This window comes from Cornus florida, unplaced genomic scaffold (assembly GCF_030987335.1).
Source record: "Cornus florida cultivar Cherokee Brave unplaced genomic scaffold, ASM3098733v1 CherokeeBrave_3.0.0_Hap2_Chr06, whole genome shotgun sequence".
NCBI classification, from domain to species: Eukaryota; Viridiplantae; Streptophyta; class Magnoliopsida; order Cornales; family Cornaceae; genus Cornus; species Cornus florida.
The window spans coordinates 29513972-29528649 of record NW_026775576.1 but is presented as its reverse complement, the minus strand read 5'-3'; the positions used below and the strand labels follow the sequence as shown (position 1 = coordinate 29528649).

Sequence of the window (14678 nt, the reverse complement as noted above, 5' to 3'; positions counted from 1 at the left end):
GCATCACACCTCCAATAACTGGATATGATTAGATTGATTGGCTTCCAAGTGCCTCTAAGGACTTCTCAAATATACTCATAATGTATTATTTCACCCATCTATCCCTAGTTTTTGCTTAGAAGCACAGCATTTGCTTCCAACACCACATTCCAAAGCATGGTTAGGCTTGCACTCAAGGAGGGATTATCCACATTGGACACTAAGCCAATGTTGCACAAGCATCACACTAATGCATGCTATCTTTATCTCTCTGATTGGGAATCAATTGACCACCTCATCTTCAATAACAAATTCTATGGTGTCATTTGGGAATTCATTCAGCATGCTGCAGGATTTTACATCAAGCCAAACAATTGGAGAGAGCTCATTTATTGGTGTTCATACACATGGTCTCAAGGTCACTTCATAACACACAAACTTCTCCTTTCAGCTACTATATACTTCATTTGGCAAGAGAGGAATGCAAGAGGGCGCATTTAGAAACATATCATCTACTACACATCACATTATTTACCTTATTAAGAATTATATTAGAGCAAGGTTTGCTTCACTCAGGCTAAAGAATGGTACATATATAAGGAAGGTTGGTTCATTGGAGGCCATGCAGCAGATCTTCTTGCAAGGTTGTTCTTTTGCTAATGGCCAATCATGTTTCTTACTTTGAGTTATTGGTGTATCTCAGTTGGACCTTGTACCAAGGTTGTTGTATTATTTTGTAATTTTTGCTTAGATATGGTTATAAATAGTTTGATGCATCTGGAAAATGTATTTTTTTTTTTTTTTTTTTGAAAACCTGAGGTATTCGAGGTTTCACCCCAACTAATCCCCGAAGACCCGTGCAAGGCGACCCCCCTACACAAATTGGGTGAAACTCGGACTATATCTGCAGTCGTGGCCCCAAAGAATTGCTCGCACCTAAGGAGAATCGAACCTGAGACCTGAAGCTTAATGAGGCTTCAAGGCCCTAAGCCTTTTCCACTAGGCCAACCCCTTGGGGTTCACCTCTGGAAAATATTCCTTAGGCTTACAGTGTTCATTTCATGGATTATGTACATATTTTTCTTTTATTATACAAGCTTACTAATTCAACCGAAAAAACACATTAGAATTCTAGATTTTGCTTGTTAGTGTATGTACAAGGAAAATTTGATTGACGATTAACTGACTTAAATTTGAGATTCATAATGTTAAAAATTGCAGTTCCATCATTGTAACAAGGAGATCCAAAAAAAGAAAAAGAAAAAGACGGAAAAGTCAATTGCTAGTTGCTACCTTAATTTTCATTGAATTTTATAGTTACAGGAGGAAAAAATTTCGAACCTAACAATAAAGTGCACTAAAGATGGAAGAAAATTTTGGCCATCCAATTGATTGCTTTTTTGCGTTGCATTGTCTTTGTCTACAGTCTCTCATGGAACTAAATATTTTCTTTTACCAAAAATAAAATAATTCTGAAGTCAATGGTTGATAAAGGATTGTGTAAGATAGGTTCATATGGATTGCACATTACCTGTCCAGATCTATTACCAACCATGACGGTCTTAGGTAACCAATATCGAAGTCTTCCTATGACCAAGTCTACATAAATGAACTCCTTAAATCTCATTTTTTCTTTTATTTATTTATTTATTTATTATTATTATTTTTTTTGGTAAGAAATTCTCTTGATTTTACTTTTCCCCGACAAACTAGAGGGAATATATGAGGAAAAATTGGGCGCGGTATCGAAAATTGGAGGCGCTATCAATTTGGCCACTAAACGAGGTTTATGAGATCTTTTTAAAGATTTTATCTAATCCGATTATCAGGAAAAAAAAAAAAAAAAAAAAAACACTTTCATATATGTTTGATTTGTAATAACAACAAATACAAAAACAAAAACATTTCTTTATATTGGTTTGCTATATATAACAAAAAAAAATACGAAAAAAATAAATCCAAAAAAGCACTCCAAGAGAGGAGAAATCAACGAATCATACATTACCTACAATCACACTCTATCAAGATCTCCTAAACCACCATCCTGATCATCTCCACAAGATTGAATTCTTCGCGACGACCTTTCCCTGCTAATCATCCTCCGGAACGAGCTCAACCGCGAGCTAGATCCACCAACCTTAGCCGAGTTCTGAGCTGCTGCACCACCATCCGATGTCCCTTCCATACTCGAGTTCACATGTTCAAGAGGTGGAGCGGTGGGAGGCTCGCGTGGCTCCGGCTGAAGGAGCGGTGGCTCGGCCTCAGTCCGGCAAATGGGACAGGTTGGGTGCGAGCTCAGCCACTTATCTATACACTCTGCGTGAAAAGTGTGCTTACAGTTCGGAAGAGCCCTCGCCATTTCACCATCCTCTAACACACTCAAACAAACTGCACACTCTGTGCTGCCCATCTCATCTTGGCTCATGTCCACTTGCCGGAAAACAAACACCGGTAGGGAGGCGATGACGGATGGATCAAGGCCGGTCTTCGGGGGCTCGGTGGAGTGCACTTGGGTTGCAACACCAAACTGCCTAATGATGGCTCTCCGCCGCGCTTGGCGTCGAAGGACACATCTTGCATAAATGTGAAGTATGGTGACAAGTAATACAACAACAGATAATGAGATGATTGCTGTGAGCATGATCTTGCTGTTTAGATCGTACCTTCTTTCGCCCGAATGCCATGTTGGTGAACTTGATGTATGTCTGCTGCCGTCCTCGTCGACCATGGTGGCGGTGACGGGGTATGAGGCGGAGAAGGGGCTGAGGGAGGTGGGGTTTAGTATTTTTTTGGATGTGTGAAGATGGAGCTATGGCAAATCTGGACATAATTTTCCAGTTTTATGTGGTGTTTTTGGTTTGTTATCGTATTTGTTGGGCATATGACTTGTGATTTGCGTGTGTTGGTGGACTTTGAAATAGAAAATGGACGACTAACCAATTACAAGAAACTCTATGATTTCTAAGATCGATGTTGACTGTTGAATGTTGAATTTTTTGTTCCTTTCCACATTTGCCCCTTTCCGTAGTTTTTGCTTGTTTTTTTTTTTTTTTTGTTTGTTTTTCTTTTATATTTTTCTTCTTTTGGAAACCCCTACTGTCACTGCAAAGACTTTTCTTACGTTCATGCAAGTCTTTTTCCCTGCTTGTGTGGGGGAAAAAGCACTAGAGAAGTTTATTTGAAAAATTATAAAAGAAGCTTGTTGCATTCTAAAATAAAATTTCCTTTAAAAGACAAGACAAAAATGTTGAATTTGGGAACACGGTGAGTTGCAAAACTGATGTGACTATGGGTTCAAGAAATTTCTTGGGAGGGAGAAAAAAGAAAGTTTTATTTTCATTTTAAATTTTAATAAGGAGAATTTGTCATTTTAACTTGGTGATATTTGGTACATGAAAGTAGTGAGATAAACTCGATCTTCAAATTATACATATTACTTAAATTTATTTGTTTTTGTAGAGTATTGTAAATATCAAAAGTGTCGTGGTTGTGCTACAATAGAATGTACAAAAATTCAATAACTTTTACATTATTGGTGTGCTCATCATTCTATTTATTATCAATAAATTGGAATAATTCATAGGAGAATAATGAAGAAAGTGAATGCACTAACATTTTTTCCCTAATAAGAAATTTAATTTAATTGTAATATATCTAAAACATAATGAATTTAAATCTTTAATTAATTTTTTCGGTTTTTTTTTTCTTTCTCTTTTTTCTTTTTTTTGGCACATACATCTTCACTAATTATCCACAAAAGCAAGGAAATTATCATAATACTGAGTAGTTTTTAGTCAATATCTAAGCCTATTCAATTGTTGTGTTTCTTTCCAACAAAAAGAATAATCTCTTATATATTCCACGCGTACCAAAACTCACCGAGTGAATGAATACAATTAAATGTTAACAAAGTCTTACTCTAACTATGTAATATATATTAATACCATCCAAGACTGAACTTATTACTATTGTAATATGATTTACATGGCAATTCAGATAGTTTTCTAGTCTTTTTCCATAAAGTGTGTGTTCATATATATACACACATATTGGTCTATGCCGTGGTCAGTAAGCTGGAGAGAGTTTGAAATTAAATACAGGATTATAATTTCTAGGAATTTTCTTATGATTATGATGGATGAGACTTGCAATATAGTAAGCAAATCGATGGACCCCATTGAAGAAGTAGGATTACCTACTATTGATTCCTCAAGTCTATTTATGATTTAATTAATTTTAGGGTAATAATAGAGTGTCTATGCTTATACACCTTGATTTGTACTTTTTAGTTTTTTTGACTTGGAGCATTCGAGGTTTTGCTTTGATTAATTTTAGAAGACTCAGAAAGGGTTTCTACCCACCCCGAACTAGGTAAATTGTTGAGTATAGCAAAAAAACTATGATTCTAAGAAATCGTAAGTTCCTAACCAAAACGAGTCTCAAATCTTGGTACTTGTGAGGTACCAAAACCTAAGTAATTTTACCATTAGACCAACTCTTTGGAGTTATTCATTTCTATTCTTGATTCCCCAAGTCTATTTATTATTATAATTACCAAGATAAAAAAATTTATTTATTTATTATTGTTGTTGTTATTATCATTTGGTTCCATATTATTCTTGCTATTTTTTTTTTTTTTTTTTTTGGTCTTTTCTTGTTACAATTTATTTTTTTTCCCTTCATAGAAAATGCTCTCTACAATATGATACAATTTACATCATTTATTTCATTTCAAGATGAGTGTACTTATTGAGTCTTCTATTAAAATATAATCATCTCCATTTAAAAACATTTGTGGACTAGGATATATTCTATTTAGAAAATGTATTATTAAATTATATTTTAAAATTTAAAATAACTTATGTCGCCGCTAATACAGCGTGAGAATTGGGGAAACCATGTGGGGGTTTTTCTATGAAACGTTATTCTATTGACCTGGAAAATTTTATAGAAAAATGTTGGGTCTTCTTCATATTGGAAGTTGCTTGTAGAATGGTGGGTATGAGTCAACAAAGAAGACTTTAGTACTAAATGATGCACTTAATTTCAATGGTCTCATTTAATGAATGTCATACTGTCCAAACAATGATGCCGTTTATTTCCAGCCATTTACACATATGACTTTGTCTTTGTTATTTTCGTTAGACTTGAAGGCTAGATAAATTAATGGACGATTCTATAGATTTTTTCATCGAATATAATTCTAATACAATAAGGCCCTGTTTGGTAACTTTGAGTTTTGATTTTTTATTTTAATTATTATTTTTTTAAAAAAAAACGCTAACAAAATCATTTTGGTAACATTTCAAAACTTTTAAAAACTAGTTGCCATTTCCTTCACAATTCCCACAATTTCAAAATGAAGCTTTGGTTTTTTTTTTTTTTTTTTTTTTTTTCAAATACTGTTATTTTATTATATTAAAAATGAGAATTAGAGAAATGTTATTTTATTGTTTTATTATTTTTCACAATTAGAGAAATGTTATTTTATTGTTTTATTATTTTTCACAATTAGAGAATGTTATTGTATTATTTTTTAATTATACTCGAATATTAAATAAAATATATGTTTATTATTTTTCAAAAGGAGAATTAGAGAAATGTTAAATTAGAGAAATGTTATTTTATTATTTTATTAATTTTTAATTATACTTGAATAGTAAATAAAATTAAAAAAAAAATATTTCATTACACTCGAATAGTAAAATTAAAAATGTTATTTTATTATTTTATTAGTTTTCAATTATACTCGAATAGTAAATAAAATATTATTTTATTATTTCTCAATTATACTTGAAAAGTAAATAAAAGAGTCAATTTTTAAAAAAAAAAAAAAAAATTTATCAAACATATTTTATATTTTCTCTTTTCAAAAATTCAACAGATATACGTTACTGATCGTCTTTCTCGGTGTTGAGCAAACTTTTAATATTTATAAACATAAAAAATTGAGATATGTTCGACAATATGGTAAAGTTTGTCGCAAACAATCTCAACGTCAAGTATTCTATTACAACTACGTAGAGTAGTGTGAGTGGGGGTCGAACATAAGGACTATAGGTTTGAATTAAATTTAATATAAATGAGCATTTGATTGTAACAACGATGGTTTGATTGAGTTAATTAATCCTAGAATTTAACTAAGTGTAATAGCAACTAAGATGGCGCAAGAGTTAAATATAATGGAATCAAAATAGAAAGACTTAGGGCATGGATTTCACCGATAAGTTCATGCAACTACATAAATGACTTCAACTAATGGGGGTTATTGCATTGTATAATAGAGACATGGCTACAAGCACACATCTCAACAAGAATAATGCTACACATGCATTCATTAAGTGTGAATTATCAACCTCAAGAATGGACTATCCACCTAACTATTCAACATTGTAGTATAATCCATCAAATCAAATAGCAAGTGTATCTAAATTATCACATATGCAAGGCCATTGATGCACACCTTGAGTGTCAATCAAAATAGGTGTTTATATGGCAAATGGAACATCAACTTTTATATTTATAAAACCAATAAACAACTGTACGTTATTATAGTGAGAAGGGATCGTCCATAAGGATTATTAGCTTGGAATTTAATTCAACATCAATGAGCGTGAGATTGAAAAGATAATGATTAACTCAATGTGAAGGCATATAAACAAAATAAACTAAAGTAAACTCGGATTAAGGTGATAAGGAGAGAAAGGCTTAGGGCATGGATTACTCCACTAAACTCATGCAATTATACCAAATGCCTTCAATTAATGGGGAAAACACATTTTAATAAAAATGTGGCTACAAGCACACATCAATTATCAAGAAGATAATACAAATTGTAATGAATAAGTATGAACTATCAAAATTAAGCATGAATTGTCTACCTAACTATAGTTACTCTAAGGTATAGCACAATCCATCAGAACTAAGTATAATCCATTAAACTAATAGCAATTGTATCCAATAGAAACCATGCATAGCAATCATTAAGCACAATTACAAAAGTACTCAATGTAGAGATTAACCCTCAATTAATCACACATAAGACAACATATAACTAATATAGAGAATCAATTGAAAGAATTATCAACATAAGCCTTGGTACAACCAAGTTTGAATTCACAAGACCAAGCACTAATTACAATTCATAATCCCCAAAAATGAAAGAGAAAAGGTTTAATTACACAAGCTTAGGGCTCATCCGAGCCCTAAGTGAAGAACTAACCACAATAGAAAAGGTAGATGTCATCATGGTGGCCTCATAATCCATCTCCAAGCTTGGGTTCATCATCATCTTCTTCTTCCTTGAGAGAAACCCTAAAGAGAGAGAGAGTAGAAGTAGAATTCTCCTTAACTTCCAAATTCCCAGATGTCCCACCCTTGAAAAAATGGTTCAATCTTGTATTTATAGGTAACTCTTGGAGGCCAAAATGAGTTAGAACCGTACATTTAAGTCAGGCAATCTCGCAGGCACTGGCTCCTCGAAATTGGAGCCCAAAACACAAGCATTAAATTATTCTGACCGACTCACGATCGATTATGAATTACATACAATCAATCGTATTTTAACCAAGATCGATCATAAATTAGCCAAGATCGATCATAAATTCCTAGGATCGATCGTGAATTCCCAGTTTGGCTTTTTCTAGAGCTTCCCTTCTTTACTACATTTTGATTGACTCCAAAAAGACTTTAATTCACTAAAATAAACCATTTTCTGATGCAACAACCAGAAAATGACAATAACGCAAATATATAAGTACTAAACAATGAATAAAGATAGGACTAAGATGCTAACAATCATAAGAATAAAGGCCGAAATTTACATATTTCGGCACTTATCACACCCCCAAACTTAAATATTACTAGTCCCTTAGCAATAAGCAAAGAAGTAAATAAAAAAAATAATAACTATACGACTAAAGTCAATAAAGTAATAAAAAGATAGTGCTATTTTCTTAGGGATCACAGTTGCATTTAGCGTATGCCCTATAATTCAGCTCATCCATAGTTTTGGGCGTCTACACAACCAAAGATATGTGAAACTGAGTTCCTCTGATCATAGCGAGCTTGAACGCCTGTAGCACAGATGAGGGATGGCACTCAATTACCATGCTCATCTCCAAATTGAATCTGGTAAGAAAGGCCTAAAAACGCTCACCTTCTTGTTATCGCATAATAAACAAACACGATATATGAATTCTCTATTTGTCTGTTGCCGAAGTATTGACCAATGAAAAGATCACAGAGTGCTTGGAAGCTTTCAACTGTGCCCCTCAGTAAGTGCTTAAACCAGTTTAGTGCAAGTTCGGTTAGACTCGTTGGGAAGACCTTGCACATCAGAGCGTCATCCTTTGTATCTAGGGCCATTTTCAGCTGGATCCGGTAGACGTGTTCAGTTGGATCCTTGGTCTAGTCGAATAAGGTGAACATTGGCATTGAAAACATTCTAGGCTTTGGTGCTCTCAAGATCTCCTCTGTGAATGACGAGTCAGCCATCTGGGCTGAAGTCCGAAAAGCCTCGTTGTTCATCAGTGGTGCCCTTTGCTCATTCTGTTGCTTTCTGGTGGCCTTCTAGTCATGGTTGTTCATTGTCGATTGACACAAATTGCCGACCACCTTGTCTACGGTTGACTCCTTTTGCCATGAAAGAATAGTCTCGTCGCGCTCTACCTCCTCCTCCAGCCTGAGTCTCTCGTGCTGCCGGTCCATTTGAATGGATCCCTCTCTCTCCACCCAGTGGTTGGCATTCAGTGGCACCACTTTCTCATTCGTCACTAATGGTCGGGGGAGCGGTGGAGCCTCTCGTCATTCCATTCTGGCCTTGAGCTCTTCGTTCTCCTTCCGTAGGGTTTCAATGACATTCATTAGTTCATCATACCTCACTTGTTGATCATCCTTTTACTATTGGGAGCTTTCTCCTTTGATCATTGTTCCCGAATGGAGTTGTGTCATTTGGTGCTGAAATCAATCGGATCTGCTCTTTATTTCCCACAGACTGCGCCGGATAAAGATGCAAAAAATGGCTCTCTATAATAAGAAAGTATTTTCTTACACTTTAAACAATCTGTCTTCCTTTCTCTCTCTAACTTCTATTTATAGAAGTGTACACTTGCCCCAGAAAATTTCTCATGACTCTTAAGTCTGGGCCTATCTTCGATGGATCTTTCTTTTGGGCTGTAGTGAATAGAAGGACCTTTCATAATGTTGAAGAGGTTGGGCCTAGATGTGGTCTAATAGAGCTCTGGGCTTGATGGGTCGATCTGCAAGCAGACTAATGGCCCAACTAAGCTCCGGGCCTAGCGGACCTGCCCAAACGTGGCCTGGTCTACTTCTGGTACCTTCGCTACCTTAGCGTGGTTGAGCTACCTAGGACCCAAATGATGGTAAGGAGTTGCCTTAGGTTAAAGATAGTTAGCCACTCATTTTCTCGTGGAGCCGTGGAGTTGCCACTGGCCGGGTTACATTAACAGTTTCAAAGTTATTGCGATTGGAAAAGGTTTTGGAAATGGGGAGCGATATTGGTATCGCATTGGCATTGCATTAACATTGCATTGCATGTTGTGGATTGGTAGGATTAGAATGTTGATTTATTTTCCCAAAATAAGCATGATCGCCTCCTCTATTTGCTATTCTTTGTTTGGATTCACGCGATCATTAAGGAGTGCGTTTTAGGCACTTCCTACTGAGCCGTTGTGCTCACCCCTTCATTACTATTTTTAAGACACGGGAAAGAAGTGTTGGACGATGTTCCTCCACAAGTTTAGGTGGGACTAGAGGATTGTTTTTGACATATTTTGTAACCAAATCTTATTTTTTTATAAAGCCTTAGTACATGACATGTATCAGCTTTGTAAATTGTGGCATTGTAAATGTAACTATGTCCCTTTAGTATTATTTTGATGTAACTTTAAGTGTTGTAATGACCATTAAAGTATGTATGAATCATGTTGCCATTTTGGGTTGAATTGAATGAAAATGAACTATTTTAATGACTATGTTGATGTTTAAGATTATGAGACGGTTATATTATATTTGCCTTGAGTTGGGACAGGTTTACATTGGGGTTAAGCTAACAAATGAGCCCGGATACACTCAAGTCTATAGAAACCAAAAAAAACCTGCAGTGCTTTTCAACTCCCAAGGCATGTCGGCCAGCTGGTGATATAAGTCAGTAGACCGATAGTGCAACTAGATCGTAGACAAAGAGTTGTATTATTAGGATCATCGTTTCGGCCAGCTGACCAACACTGTCAACCGACTGACCCCACTGTTTCGGCTAGCCAACATAAGGCTGTCAACCGACTGACATAGTTCAACCCACGTAACCCTTATAACCCCTTTTTAAATAATAGTGCTATGGTGTACTGTAAGGCATGGGATGATGTATAAAATATGTATTGACATTGGAAGTGTCCTTAATGCCCTTAGATGAATTCGGGTTCAGGTAAGGACCCAGATAAAGATTCTGTGACGGCCCTGGTTTTTAAGCCAGCGCGTCCGGTGATGAACCAAATGTAGATCTAATAACGAATCCAGAATGTGGAAATAAGAAACAAGACAACGGTCTCCCAAGGCACAACACACCTCTAAGACACTTTGATGACCTTCCAGGAGGTCGTGGAACTTAATAAGAACTAATGCAAAAGCAAAAGATCAAAAAAATAACAATTAAGCCCCCAGGGGCAAAATAATCATTTTATATGGAAATGACGTCCCTATAATGTATATCATTCCTGAAACACATCCATGACTTCTCATGAAGTCAGGGAACTCAAAAAAAGTAGCGGAAGCAGAAAGTAAGAAAAACTGAGCAAAAATAGCCCCAAGGGCAACATAGTCATTTCTGAAACTATGGATTCGGGTGCCACCGAGTACACCGTTGGAAAGACAATGAAAAGCTTATCAAAATGGACTCAAGAATTGCATGATTTGGAGTTCGAACGAAGGAGAAATGACATGACAAAGAAAAACGAGCACTTAAGGCTAAAAAGGTAAATTGGTAATTATCTAAGAAGATCCGGGTGCAACCGAGCACACCGTTGGAAAAATAGCAAAAAATTAGGCAAGTTCAAAAAAAAGTTCACTCGATCTGGAATTCGGATGAAGGAGAACGAGCGAAAACAAAAGTCGACATCACGATATCGTGACAAGCACCCCACGAGCACCCCGACAAGCACCATGACATGCTAGGGGAAAAAATGTTCGAGCCAGAACTGAGAGCCGAAACGAGGTCCAAAACGACTTTTTCTGGAAAAACACCAAGATGAAACACCACCTAAAATTGAGTTTTCTACCCGGCTTGTGGAAGGAAATGAGAAAAACTCACTGTGAAACACCTAAAATGCCCCTAGATCAGAAGAGGTCAAGAGGGCTAAAAGCTGCTACAGTAACTGTCCTGATCTGAGAGCAGAAACGGGCTATCAAACGAATTTTTCTGGAAAAACACAAAAAAGAAACCCCTCCTGAAATCAAATTTCATACTTGGAAGAGTGAGAGAAAATGAAAAAAATATACTGTGAAATGGCCAAAATACCCCTAGATCAGTAGAGGCTTAAAAACTCAAAAAATACAACTTTGCACCAAGTATGCATTTGACCCTAAATGCATTTCTAGGTTGAAACGAATGTGCACGCAAGTGTAATAAATGATTCTAAGCGCGTGGGAATGGTCCGCGGCTCCAAAGAAGCCCCGACTCAAAATCCGACCCCCCAACGGCCAAAAATGATAAAAATGGACTTGAAATGAAAATTTTGAAATCCAAAAATATAAAATGGAGTCAAATTACTGTTAATCCCTTGGTCACACTTCATCCATGATTAATGAGACCCTATGGAAGAATAAAAATGGGTTTCTCACACCCGATGCAAAAGTAATGATGCAATGACTAATGAATTTTCAAGGTTTTCATAACATTTCATGAAATTAAGAATTACATAAGATGCAATATAAATGTCATTGGCCTCGACCCTCATCTCATACAAGTCAAATACATCGTAAAATGTGTACTTATGTACATGTTACATACATGGAATCAAGGATACAAGTTTTGACATATAAGGCTACAAAATGACATTTCATGCTAACATTTGCATAAAATGGAAACTTAAAAGTTACAAGTCATCTAAAGAATGATGAGCATCATGAACTAAGTCTTCATACCAGAAAAATATCCCCAGTGACTTCAGGGTGAGTAATATAAAGCTACTCGTAGGAAATGAGCATGCATCGACCTAACATTTTACAATTCTATCACCTTAAGGTGAAACATGTTAAAGTGGCTTATGCCACCTAACATCTATGTCAAATGAGACTCAGGGATCATCCTAAGCTACTCATGCAATCGAAATAAACTACAGCATGCAAGTACACATGCTTAAGTATACTAAACCGTATTAAAACATGATACACGACATGCAAGCATACATGTTAAAGTACCTTAAATCATGTTAAACAAGATAAGCAATATCTAACACACATACATAAGTATTCAACATATATAGAGTACTCATAAATCAAGTATACAAACACAAGTATACTAAGATAAACAAAATACACATAAGACAAGTATACACAACACAAGTATACTAAATAAAATTTAAACTCACAGAGCAAGAATACAAGTTCAAGTATACTAAATAGGATTCAAATATCTAAAGTAAGCTTCAATTCTCAAGCTACAAGTAATCCATGATTAACAACTTGAATTTCAATGCGAAATCAAATAGTGGAAAGACTAGGACATGCGGTCACTAGACCAAGCAAGTATTTGGTCGCTAAACCATTTGCAGTCCCCGGCAACGGCGCCAAAAATTGATCGACGGTCGAAATCAATTATAAATCAACCCTCTTCGCAATAGCACGAATCATTGTAAAATAGGGCTATTGGACGGGTAAGTCGAACCACTAGGACTGCGCTAGTCTTAAGGCAACCTAAGTATCTAAAGTCATTTTAGAGTGATGAGGGGTTTATAAAGGGTTTGTGTGTTTGTCACTAAACTAAGAAATTAAAATGCATAAAACAATAGATTTCAATGAAATTGAAGAAGTGGGATACAAGTAGAAAAGACTAGGGAGATGAATCCACACTACACCCTAAGTACATGCTAGATTAGGTCTAAATTTGGGGATAAATAGCATTTATGCAATGGTCAAGAAATATAAAGCAACTCCGTCGCTTAATAATCATCAAGAAGTTCACTTAATCAAAACAAGAATAATCCATCAAAAGCTACCATAGTTGAACTACTTAAACTAAGGTGTAGAATCAAATACACTATCTCAAGCAAAAGACCATCAAGCTTTCAATCAAATGGTGAAGCACATGAAGGTAGGAATCAAGTATAAACCATCAAAGGAGGTACCTAAGCAATGGAATATCAAGTTTCAAAATCAACATGCCTTGAAAAACATTCATAGTCTATATTTTCGTTGTCACTATGAAAATAAAAGCAATAAGATTGATCCAAGAATCATCAAAGATATGACAATGAACTTACATCAACCATTTACACATTAAAATTCATTACAAGAAGGAAAATGCTCTTAGACTATGAAACTACCATACATTATACATTATAGTCCCCAAAAGTATAGCCTAATCTAGAACATGATCAAAAGAGGGGGCTTCATCACCTCCCTAGAGAAGATTTAGTTACCCATAGGGGCAATGGAAGAAGGAAGAAGCTTGAAGACCTCCTCCACTTTCGTGCTCCCTTCTTCAAGCTTGAAGAACTCTCTCCCCTTGCTCTCTTCTCTCTCCTCTAATCTTGTAGAATGAAGCTTTATCAAAATGTGTGGCCTTGCTTCCCTTTATTAGATATCTTATCCACTCCAAGAGGCTACCAACCAACATCTCCAACCACTTCATTAAAGAGGAAAACAAAATGAAGAAACCAAGGTGCAAGTGGGCTGAAATGAGCCATTTCTGAAGGGCATTCTGCCCAAAATTTGAGCACTCGAAGCAAGGCCTCGAGCACTCAAATTTAGTGTAAAAAGCTCCATGCTTCACTTGCTCCACCCAGACCTACTTTGATGAAATGGCCATAACTTTGCGCTCCGAACTCTGATTGACAAACTGTTTGAAGATTTGGATATCTAGTTCAGAGTTTTAAATACTTCATGTTTTGGTGGAGTTCCAATTCTCAAGGATGGTTGGTCTAAAATGAAGATCAAGACAGAATTTCATTGCTGCCAGGCAGTTCTGCGCACCTCTGGTAACAAGGCCATAACTCTCTGCTCCGATCTTCGAATGACAAACCGTTTGAAGATTTGGAAAGCTGATCAGAGTTCTAAATATGTCATGTTATGATTGAAGTCCAGTTCTCAAGTTTTAAAGGTCAAAATGGCGAGCAAAGTTCAGGATCTACTGCTGCCAGAAATTCAGCCTTGTGCCTTTTGATGGCCAAAACTCCACAAAGCCTTGATTTTACTCCTTTTTTGGCAAATGGACCTGAAAATATATACATACACACAAATGAAGATAATCTACTTAAATAATCATACAACGGACTTTACTAATGCAATTTAGGGCGCTTGAATATACAATATTCGACGCTTATCACACCCCCAAACTTACATTTTGCTAGTCCCTTAGCAAAACTACAATGAAAAACTTAATGAAAAGACAACCATGGGCATGCTACTACAAAAATATCATCCATGGTAAAATGAGATATATACATAGCTCAAAAATAACTTGA

General features: G+C 35.8%; 1 protein-coding gene across 1 annotated transcript; it reads right to left on the bottom strand.

Annotated features, from left to right (window-relative positions):
• Positions 1-1867: 1867 nt before the first annotated feature.
• Positions 1868-3079, bottom strand: LOC132311259 (E3 ubiquitin-protein ligase ATL41-like). The gene has a single exon (XM_059809096.1). The coding sequence runs from the start codon at positions 2705-2707 to the stop codon at positions 1991-1993; it is 717 nt and encodes a 238-aa protein (XP_059665079.1). The 5' UTR covers positions 2708-3079; the 3' UTR covers positions 1868-1990.
• Positions 3080-14678: the final 11599 nt, after the last annotated feature.

Bases quoted from the DNA above. Each gene is read 5' to 3' on its own strand.
- LOC132311259 (XM_059809096.1), bottom strand. From the start codon at position 2,707: ATGGTCGACGAGGACGGCAGCAGACATACATCAAGTTCACCAACATGG.